General features: G+C 55.0%; 1 protein-coding gene across 3 annotated transcripts in view; it reads right to left on the bottom strand.

Moving 5' to 3' along the window:
• Positions 1-2686: 2686 nt before the first annotated feature.
• Positions 2687-10719, bottom strand: part of Ephb2 (EPH receptor B2) — a 142078-nt gene continuing 134045 nt past the window's right edge. For all 3 annotated transcript variants that reach the window (XM_013519671.1, XM_005394748.2, XM_005394747.2), the window contains one exon: positions 2687-10509. In XM_013519671.1, coding sequence (XP_013375125.1) covers positions 10401-10509 — 109 coding nt within the window. In that variant the 3' untranslated portion in view covers positions 2687-10400. The remainder of the gene's footprint in view (positions 10510-10719) is intronic.

Raw genomic sequence — 10719 nt, 5'->3', positions numbered from 1 at the left:
ATGCTGAGCACTTGCTTCTTCTCTCCACGGTGATATCTTTTGTGGCACTGATATTGCCGTGGTCCTGAGAAATGACAGGCTGTGGGTGCCCACAGAAGGCCAGCAAGGGCAGAGATTCAGCTCAGCTATGAGTGGGTGAAAAGTATAAGAAGGCTGAGAGGACCCCATGTGTGGTGACGAGGACCTGATCATTGTCCCTGAGCTGCAAGCCCACCTTCATGGTCAACCTAGGCCTGCACAGGAAAGGCTGGTGCTAGCCCAGTTCAGGCCAGGCTCTGGGCAGGTAGAATCAGGAAGGGAACCAAGACCCTCTGAGGAATTGAGTAGGTCAGAGAGAAGCATCCTAAAGATGGCCCTGGTGCCCCAAGACATGGGGGAAGGCTGGGGTCTGCCCGTGGCATGTGTCTGTGTGTGGTGCGCAACCTGGTCAACCTCACTGTGCGCTCACACAGAACCTCCTCCCGCACAGCGCCTACGAGCACAGGAGGCAGCCCTGCCGGCCTGCATGTGTGACTGCTGTACAGATCTTGTATGATTTTTTACCATGATGACCATGGTTGGGAAAGTACCACTTGCATAGTGTCTTTGTTTGTTTGTGTTGCTATAACAAAATCTTGAAGCTGGGTAATTTATAAAGAACAGAAATTTATATTTCTTAAAGTTCTGGAGGCCGAAAGTGCAAGATGAAGGGATGGGTGGGTTTGGGATCTTCTCTGTGGTTTTCTTTGCCACAATTTCAGTTACCCTTGGTCAGTCGTGGTCTAGAAACATTGAATAGAAAGCTCCATAAATAAATAATTCTTAAGTTTTAAGTTGTGCACCATTCTAAGTAGTGTGAGGAGATTCATCACTGCCCCTTCTGTCCTACCGTGATGTGGATCCTGCTTTTGTCCAGTGTATCCCTGAGTTCTTGCCCATTAGTAACTTAGTAACTCTCTTGCTTATCACAGCTTTGCAAAGCATGGTGCTTGTGAGCAGGTGACCCTTATTAATAATGGCTCCCAAGTGCAAGCCCAGCGGTGCAAAGTTGGCACCAAGGCATAAGCCACCGAAGGACAGATACTGTGATACTGCGTGCTTGGCAATGCTGCAGGACGTGCAGGAAAAACAGTATGGATAGAGTTTGGCGCTGTCCGTTTGTTTCAGGCAGCCACAGGGGGTCTTGGGAAGTATGTGAGCCCTGAGTAAAGAGAGGGAAACTATCAGCCTGGAGTCTGGGGCTGGGGATATAGCTCAGTGGCACAGCACTTGCCTTGCAAGTATGAGGTCACGAGTTCGATTCCTGGTACCACAGAAAAAACAAATAACAATAAAACAGCATCAGCCTGGAGTCTGGCACAAGAATCTGCCGGTGCCTGATTCATATGCAGTGCAGTGGCCCAAATAGCCCGATCGACTGTCCAGCATCGGTGTCATTTCTATTTCCCCTTGGTATCTGGTGTGTGCCTTTTGGGCCATAACAGTTCATTCAATAAGTACTGTGTGTTCTTTAGTTTTGATGGTGGTGCTGAGGATTGAGCCCCGGGCTTTACAGTGACAGGCAAGTGCTGTGCCCCTGAGTCGCATCCCCACCCCCCTTAAGCACTCTGGAGAGAGTGAGGGGGTCAGAGGCCTCCGGGATCCCATCCCTTGCTGACCTCTATGCTGTCGTGTTTTCCACACCTGACTTCAGCCCCAGCTGGGCTCTACTTCTAACCTTTCGAGTGTCCCACAGGATACTACCCCAAAGTAGGGAACCTGACATTAGGAACACCTTTTTTTGAGGGTGATAGCAGGGAATGACTTCAGGGCCTTTGCATTGAGCTATACTCTCACTGCCTTTGGATTATTATTATTATTATTATTATTATTATTATTATTTGCTTTGAGAGGGTCTAACTAAGTTCCTAAATTGGGGTTAAGTTGTGATCCTCCTGCCTCAGCCTCCTAGAGTGCTGGGATTACAGGTGTGCACCACCATGCCGAGCTATGGGAACACCTTTTAGATTTGCTTTGTACTTTTGGTGTATTTAAGGCTCTGCAGTATCCTGAGCTAAAGAAACCTGACTGCCTTGCCTTATCCCAGAGTCTGCCAGATCTGCTTGAACAGTGAACGCTTCCCAAGTGTCCTTGTTCTTTTAGCGGAGCATCTACTGACCTCTATGGGACAAATATTGATTGGGGGTCTAGCATGGGTCAGATGTCCTGGTTGAGAACCCAGCAGGGAGTGTGGCAGACACAAGCCCTGCCATCAGGAGCTTCCTGCCCAGTAAAGTAATAAGAGCTAAGCCCTTCCCGTGCCTCGTCGCATGCCCTCTGCACTCTGCAGGAGTTAGATATTATTGTCCCCATTTGATAGATGTGAAAATGAGGCTTAGCATAGTTATGTGATCTCTCTGAGTTCACACAGCTAACAAGCTGCAAAACTGGGATACAAGCCCTAGAACTCCAGGCAGCAGAGCTCAGAATTTTAGATACGAACAAGTGTTCTTAGAATAGGAATCATTGTTCTGGTCAGCACTCTACCCTGGCTCAGGCCTGATCCCTGCTGCCATTCAACCCTGACGCCAGTCCAGCCCTTACTCTGACTCTATCCTTAGCCCTGGTGAACTCCTGGTCACACGTCAGAACCCTGCTCAGGACTTCTGGGACTTCCCATCTGTTCCTTGGAGAACCTCAGAGAAAAGACAAGACTGAGTCCAAGTGATCATTTTTACAATTCACATTTATTTTGGAAAAAAAGGTTCTGCTAAAAATACTCCTACAAAGGCATTGGAGTAACAGGGTCAGGGTTGCTGTTGGACACAGCTGGTGAGAGTCCCTTGGTTACAGCAGTGGGGGTCTGGAAGAGCCAGGTGTGACCCACGGCCATTGGAACCCCAGCTGGATCACCGCCTGACCCCCAACATTGTCAGGAAAACCATGTTCATGATCAGAAGAGATAGTTCTGTGAAATACTGTCAGACAGCCCCAGCTGGCTGGTTGCAAACTCTGATCTGAGTGGCTCAGGCTGGGGGGCGCCCCGGGAGGAGGTCTGGGTGTCCCTCACCACCCATGGCCCTGACACAGCTCCAGGGAGGCCACGTCTAAGAACATGAAAGTGACCCCGGGGATCTGGGCTTGGACTGGAAAAGGTGTGACCGTGATGAGGGCTGAGGGTCTGGTGGTAGCAGCATAGCATAGTGATTAAGAGGGTGGGTGCTGGGCTCAGAGACCGCTCGCTGGCCATGTGACGGGGGAGGCCAGTAGCCACGCCTCTGAGCATCCTAGCCTGTGGAATGGGAGCAGTAACTGTGCCTGCTTCACAGAGTTTGGTGGGGATTCAGCAAGACACTGCATATAGAAAGTTAAACATGGCGCCCGGTATATTGTTGGCAATTAAAAATAGCAGCTATGATTTTAACCAACCACTCACCGCTCTTCTTTGGAGTCCAAAAGAGCTGGCTGTGAGTGAGCGTACCTGCCAGGCCTACCCCGGGTCAGCCACAGAGAGCAGATCGGGGCCCTGGCTATCAGAGTCCCTGCCCGCAGAGGGAGAATGGCCCCCTGTCAGTCACTGAGCTCCGGGCTGCCCACACAGTCTCTTTCTCAGGCTGCCCTCCAGCTCTGGTGGGCAGTGCTAGAACTGGAAGGGCACAGGGGTCCTCAGGATGGGCAAGGGCTGAGTGATTGTGGGAGCTGTGTCCCTGGGTTAGAGGGACGGAACTTGGCTAGGGGATGGGCAGCCAGACCCTCCTGTCGCCCAGTGTTTCGTCTGTAGCTCTGAGCTGGAAGGTGGTCAGCTTGGGGCATATTTGCCAGTGGGCGGTGCCCAAGGCAAAGCCCCGGCCCCCGGCTTCTTTGGAGTTGGGGGGGTCTCCCTCCAGATAACTCCCTCTCCAAACAGAGCCAGGGCCCTACTTGAACAGTTGGAGTCCACCAGCCAGTGGGCACTGGGGCTGCACTGGACTGTCTTTAGCCAGCCCTACTGCCCCCTTGAGGGCCTGTCCCTCTGCCAGGGAAGAACCCTACAGGACCCCGGAGCAGGTTTTTGCCCTACCGGAGGTCCATCTCTGACTCAGATTCCAAGGATGGAACTGTTCTGAGAGTTCATTTTCAGCTTTCTCCTCCTCATCTCTTCCTCTCCTGCCCTTTGTGCTTTTTTTGTTTCCTGCTAGGGCCCTTGGGTTTGGGGACCAGCAGTGAACAACGGGAGTTGATATTTCAAAAGTAGCAGCATAGGATCCTTTAGTGATGGAATTTTAAAAACCCAGAACCCCTCCATTGGAATCAGACTTTTGCAGTCTTAGAATCCCAGGCTCCTTTGTCCATGGAATGCTAGAATTCCTGACTCTTGCAGGCTCAGCAGGTCCGCAGTGCCTATGTGGCCCTGGCTGTGACCTCCTCTAAGATGTTTCCTGACCTCCTCCCCTGCCCCCTCCACTGCTCCCCTGCTAGTGCAATGGGGGCTGTTGGAGCCTTTGCTCCTTTGCCTCCCCCAGGGAAAGCCGCGTCAAGCTGGGAAGAGGGGGCTGGGGCTGGGCCTCTGAAGCGCCACATCCTGCTGGGAGCCCCACCCTGCCTCTGCCCAGCCCACCTGGCCAGGTGTTGAGTGACAGGCCTGGACTGCAGTGTTTGGGGCTGTGGGGTCTCCATAGGGTGGCCCTGGGTGGGCTGCCGGGCCCCTCTGAAGTATTAAATTCCCGCAGCTTCCTGCTATCTCAGCTTTCCTGAGGCAGTCTTCGTGCTGTGAAACTAAACGCAGACGGACTGTGGGTCTGGGGCAGTCTTTCTAATTTTCCTGAAATCTTAGCTCAGGCCGAATACATTCCTGAGGGTCAGCCCTACCCCTCCACGTCCTAATCTGTGTCTGAGTGTGGGCATTTTAAACGATGGTGCTCAGCTTTTTTCTAATCCCTGTCTGTACCAGACCCTCCTTCCACAGACATCTGGGCCCAGTTTGTGATGAGAGAAGTGAAGATTTCGGTGTCTGGAAGAATCTCTTGGTGTCAAAAAACGGAGGCTCCTAGGCCCGACCTCAGGGGATTCTGATTTAGGGGGCCAAGACAGAGCCTGAGAATCTGGAGTTTAAACAATAAATTTCAAGAGTACCTGGGTCAGGGTGGGAAGGAAGGACTTCGGGTAGATGCCTGGCTGGAATTCTCTGGGAATCTGTGTGCTGACTGGTAAAGTCGGGGAGGACAGTACTTAGCACCTGGCACATCCAAGTGTTCAGTTACGATGGCAGTCCCTGGGGCTTCCACCTCCTGAGACCAGCCTCCTTGGAATAGTCCTGCCCTCCTACCCTGAGCCCACTCTCTTCCTGTGTAAACCATAAAGCCTGGGCTGGCCGTGCAGCTTAGTGGTAGAGGGCACGCCTGGCACGCACAAGTCCCTGCGTTCCATCGTCGGCATTACAAAAACCAAAACTTGAAAAAGACAAAGGCCAAATCCCTTCCTGCTGCCGACGTTCCAACCTTGGTTTCCCTGAAGGGGAGGCTGACCAGCACAGAGGACATTCTCCACCCTGTTTTATGGTGGGAACAGATCCATGGGAATCTGGGTCGAGGCTGGACCTGAACGTGCAGCACCACACCCTGCACTGGGGCTCCCTAAACTTTCCTTTGGGCTCCCCCGGGATACGCACTAGGGAACATGGCAGGACCCCAGGCCCCTTCCAACAAGTCTGGGTGATCTGTCTCAGGCCAGGTGACGGTGCAGAGATGGGCTTCCTGAACAGTTTGTCAAGCCCACAGTTCAACTCCCAGGCCTGGCTCCCTTGGTGCCTGGCAGCTCTCTCCCCCTTATCCCCTGCCATCCCTCAGAGAGGCCTGGAGGAAACGGTGGGCATGGCTGGGTTAAGAATCAGGTAGCACAAAACCCCATCCCGCTGTTCCCAGCAGCTGAAGTGACTCTTTGGATTATCTGCGTGAGTGAGAATGGAACCGGAACAGCGGGGCCCAGATTCTCCAGGAGTCAGTGCGCGTTGTGCCGGGGGCTTTTCCTCTCAGGGAAAGGGCCTCTGAGAGGCATCCTGCCCGTCTAATGGCAGAACTGACCCCTCTCCCTGGAACCTGATAATACCCTGCTCCTGTTCTGCTCGAGAGCCTCTGTGCAGAATGCCCAAACGGCTTTGCCCTCCCCTCCTACAACAGGCATCTCTTCTGTCACTCTTCTAGCCCATCCAGATGCCAACTGTGACTGCCTTGGACCATTCTGCCTGCCGCATGGTAAAGATCTTTCAAGCTCTCTTTTTCAAGTCAGCCTCCCCGAGGAAGCCCTCCCAGATAGCCCCAGCCCATTTGAGCTTTCTCTTATCAGACAGCACCAGACACAAAGTTCTTCCTGCCATCTAAATGAACACGGTGGAGTGGGCACTGGATGCAGAGAAATCAAGGTGCGTGGCCCTGCTCTGCCCCACCTTGCTCAGGGGTAACACTGAGCAAGCTACTTCACCCCTCTGGGCCTTAGTTTCTCTCTTATGTATGGGAAGGAAGTAGTCCCTCCTCACAGGACAGAGGTTTTATAGGCCTGGCTCACCCACTCCAGGGCTCCCATTTTATAGGTGGGAAACTGAGGCCCAGTGAGGGGCACTGTCTCCCAAGGTTCATTTCCCAGTTAGAGATGGGGCAGGCTGCCACCCTGAGGTCAAGGGGCATCACGCTGCATGCTGTGCTTTGGGTGCATTGGCCTGATTTTCCCTGGTGAGAGTCTTCCCGCCTTGGGTACCATCTTGGAACCCCAGGGGCCCAGGAGAGAGCTGGGAGTGGCCAAGGACCTGGCAGTGGACCAGCCAGACATGAGGATGAGCTGGGCAGATTGGGAGGGCCCAGCTTTCTGGCCAGGAGCCCCTAATCTGTGAGGAGTGCAAGGCTGGTGACTGCTCACAAAGGAGTAGCAAAGCACTCCCAGACCGTGACAGGGTGGGACCAGCTAGAAATGATGGAGAGAGTGCAGCTGGTGCCGTGGGAGCAGGAAGCACCATTAGTTAGCAAACAGTCCCTGCTCTGAGCCTCCTGCGTATCCCTCACGGTCCTTGTCCCCATCACTATAGCCTCTTCCCTGAGGTCCTGGGTCCAGCACTAAGGCCATCATCCACTCAGATTGGTGGGCCCATGGCTTCCCGGGAGGTAGGCATTTAGAGTAGCATCCCCAGAAAGAGGCTGCTGGTGACTGCCAACAACGATCCGTTTGGGAGGCTCGTGGTTCAGGCGGGGCGGGGGCAGGCGGCACGGCTCTCTCACCCAGCCTGGCCCTGCACGGCTCCGCCAGTCACATCCTCCCAGAGCAGCTGGCCCCATTTCCATGGTGCCCTGGCCCAGGTTCACAAGGCAGCTTGCTTTCCTCAAGAACCAACTGTGTGCTGAGCAGCCGGAAGCTCCTCTCACACTGCTGGGCAGGTGGGGGTGGCACTTGGGGAGGTTGAGCCAGGAAAGGATTAGTAACCAGGCAGCGGGTAGCTCCAAGCCATGTGCCCAGGCGAGCGGGTAGCGTAAGTGGAAGGCGCTTGGCAGCGTGAACTACCGCTCCCCGCCAAGCAGCAAGCGAGAGGTGGTGGGGAGACTGCCCCTGCATGGAGGAGGAGAGGCGCCTGTACCCCAGATGGTCACAGTGATGTCTGAAAACCTGAAGAGGAAACAGAGGGCCTGAGAAGCACCTGTGCCCTAGGAAGCAGGTATTCGGGGTCCAGGCCCATTGAGGACCTCAGGCCCCAGGGGGTGGACGGGCACACATGCTGGCTACAAGACACCAGCCTAGTGGCTTAGGACAGGAAGCCATCTGACGGAAGCACCGATTGCCAACCCCTGTGGGGCCCTGGAGCAGCAGGGGGTGGGCTTGGGAGACAGAGTTAATCTAAAGAGCATCAGGCCTGCTCCTGCCAGAAGGTGACCTTGTGTGTGGGACAGCTGCCATCCGCACTGGGCATCTTTGGGACACAAAGGGATGGCCTGTGGGCCACTGCCGGCCAGTTTGTGGGCAACCTGCCAGCTCTTTCCTGTGGCTCGCCCTGCTGTTCCCCTAGGGGGCCCAGTCTCCCCTCTAATCCCTTCCTTCCCCTGCATCGCAGGCTCTAAGAACAGGTGAGCGACAGATGACAGGCTGGTCTGTGCTGGATGTGCTGACCAAGAGGCCTTTAGCTGGTGGTCTGTGGCTTCAGTCTTTCCCACCCTGCAGTCTCCTTAAAGAAGTTCTGTAGACAAGGGGCAAGGTGCTAAGACAAGGCGTCCCTGGCTGTCCCTCCTGACATTCAGAGCACGTCTGCCTGTCTCCTCCTGCCACTCAGACTTCTGAACTTAGGATGAGTAGGAGCCCAGATACACAGAGGAAATGAACATGGCCCGGATAAAGCGGTTGGACTGGTGGCTTTGAGGGGGGTCCTCACACCCCTGCCACCACAGCCCACCCTGCTCGTAGCTCACCGGACGCCCTGAGCCCCTGCCTCTGGCCCAGGTTGCTGAGTGTCCCCCTAGCTGCTCTGCGCTCCTGATGGACCCTCAGTGGCTCACCCTGATTCCCAGGGCACCGGAAGCCAAGTCATGACCCACTTCCAATGCGCTTCTTTTGCTGCCTGTGCTTTTGATGCTCCAGAGCCAAAAATGCCACATGGGGCTTGTTTGCCCTCCATGTTTCCTCAACCCTGGGCCTTCTTGAATCCCGAGGGAGGCAGGGTCCCCTGGAAGAGCTGTTTGAGTTACTTCGCACATCCCAAGGCGGCCGGGGTCTCCTCTTGGAACTTACAGAGAGCAGGGGTCATTTTATAACTAAAGTGTTTATCTCCGTTCAGTTCGCTAATGCATTGTTCCGCTCTGGGACCTGCGCTTGCTCACTGGAGGGAGCCTGAGGTCAGGTCTTGGCTGATGGTCTCCCTGTGGCCAAGACCTTTGGCCCTGGGCAAAGGCAGGGGAGGGAGTCACAGGCTCCTCCCCTGGAAGGAGGCGCAAGCTGCCCTTCTTTTGGAGGGCACTTCTGTGGGGCTGGGGTATCACAGTGAATGATCTGGGCGGGTCCTAGCCTCCGGGGCAGCCTGTTCAGGCTCCCAGAGGCAAAGCTGGGCTTGGTCATCTGTGGGGACTCAGGAACCTCGAGGGGCCCCACATCCCTGGGAAGTACTAGATAAAGTGGGGCAGAGGGGGAGCAGGGAAGTGAGCAAGGCCTTCCAGCCTCGGAGGCCCCTTCTGCCTCAATCTGCCACCTGCAACAGCAGTCCTGGGTGGGGGCTCCTCTACCCTGGCACCTCCCCCCGTGCCCCTAAGGCTCACTCAAGTCTCTGAATGGCCCAGATGGCCCCGTGGCAGTTGGCTTTGGTGAGGCCTGGTAGCAGGTGGGAGGAGGGAAGGGTGTCAGTGAAAACCATATAAAAAAATCCAGAAATGTGCATATAAAATCTCGCCCTTGCTGTATTGCCTAAGTCAGTAAGCAGAAAGCACCTTCTTCCTGGAGAAGGATCAAGTCCTCAAAAGGTAGGAAATGTCAAAGTGTCACTTCATTGTCATTTTAAAAAAAAACCAACGAACAAACCCCCCAAACCAAAACCACCCCTGACCAAAATACCCCAGAGTTCACGAATCGCTGTAAACAAACCCAGTTGCAAGGTCAACCCTTCGGGTGGCAGTTGTCGCTGATGACAGTCACTGCAGCATCCGTCCTCCGGTGGGGACTGGTGGGAGCGGGCACCCAGGCAGGTCAGGCCGCTGGAGTGGGGAGCTGCAGGCCTGGGGCGGCCGTCTTCAGGAAGGCCACTTGCCTGGTGGCTGGCCCCTGCTCTCCGCGGCCCAGGAGGACAAGGGCCCCTTTCCAGCCCCCTGAACCAACAGCAGAAACAGTCTCTCATTGGAGTTTTAAAATACTCTCCAAAGACAGAAAACTTCTTCTGTGTGCCCGGTGGCGGCTGGCGTGGATTCTCCCAGAGCGGTTCTGGGGCGACCACCTGTCCACCTGCCCCCTCTGTCTGGTGCTCGACTGTTGAGCGGGGGCCCCCAAGAGTGGCCCAAGGACAGGAGAGAAGAGCAGCCCGTCTATCTCTCCCCTTCACATTTGTTTTCCTGAAAGTGTTTCTTGGCTCTGGCCAGGTTACCTTCCCAGAGGCAGTTGAAGAGAAACTGCTTTTGGTCTCCGATGGGACAAATCGCATGGATCTCCCAAGCCCTATTTTCCTCCCAAGAACCATCATCGCTTTCCTTATGAGAATCCTCTTTTAAAAATATTCCTTATATTTCCCGCCCCCTCCCAGGTCTTGTTTCTTTTTCCCCCGTTCCCTTTTGATTCCATCGTTTGAGCTGCACGTGTTCTTGGTGACGTCTGATGGCTGGAGCGCTGCTTGGTTCTTCCTGCTGTCCGTGGCCTCCTGGCAGGCGGCCGACCCTGCGGAGAACGGAGCACCAGGGGCCGGTGTGGGGCGGAGGGGGCGGCCGGAGGAAGAGGCGAGCCAAGGCAGGCGAGCGTCAAACCTCCACAGACTGGATCTGGTTCATCTGGGCCCTCATCACCTGGATACTGTTCAGGATTTTTTTCTGGTGGCCTGCCAGGGTGACCCCAACCCGCAGAATGTCCCTTGGAAAGAGAAACACGCGTGTTAGGAATGTGAGGGTCTAGAATGGGCTTTGGGCCTGGCAGAGGGGGTTGGAATGGTGGTGGGCAGGTGTCGGAGCTGGAGTCAGTGACTTGATAGGTGGACAGCATTGGACTGGGAGTCAGGGCACCTGGGTCCCCTTTCTTGGCTGTGGGGAAGGAACTCGCACGACCACTTCATTTCCCCCTTCC

Source organism: Chinchilla lanigera, unplaced genomic scaffold, assembly GCF_000276665.1.
Source record: "Chinchilla lanigera isolate Chin_1 unplaced genomic scaffold, ChiLan1.0 scaffold00051, whole genome shotgun sequence".
Lineage (NCBI taxonomy): Eukaryota > Metazoa > Chordata > Mammalia > Rodentia > Chinchillidae > Chinchilla > Chinchilla lanigera.
The sequence above is the reverse complement of the archived record's forward strand: the minus strand, read 5'-3'. Positions and strand labels throughout refer to the sequence as shown.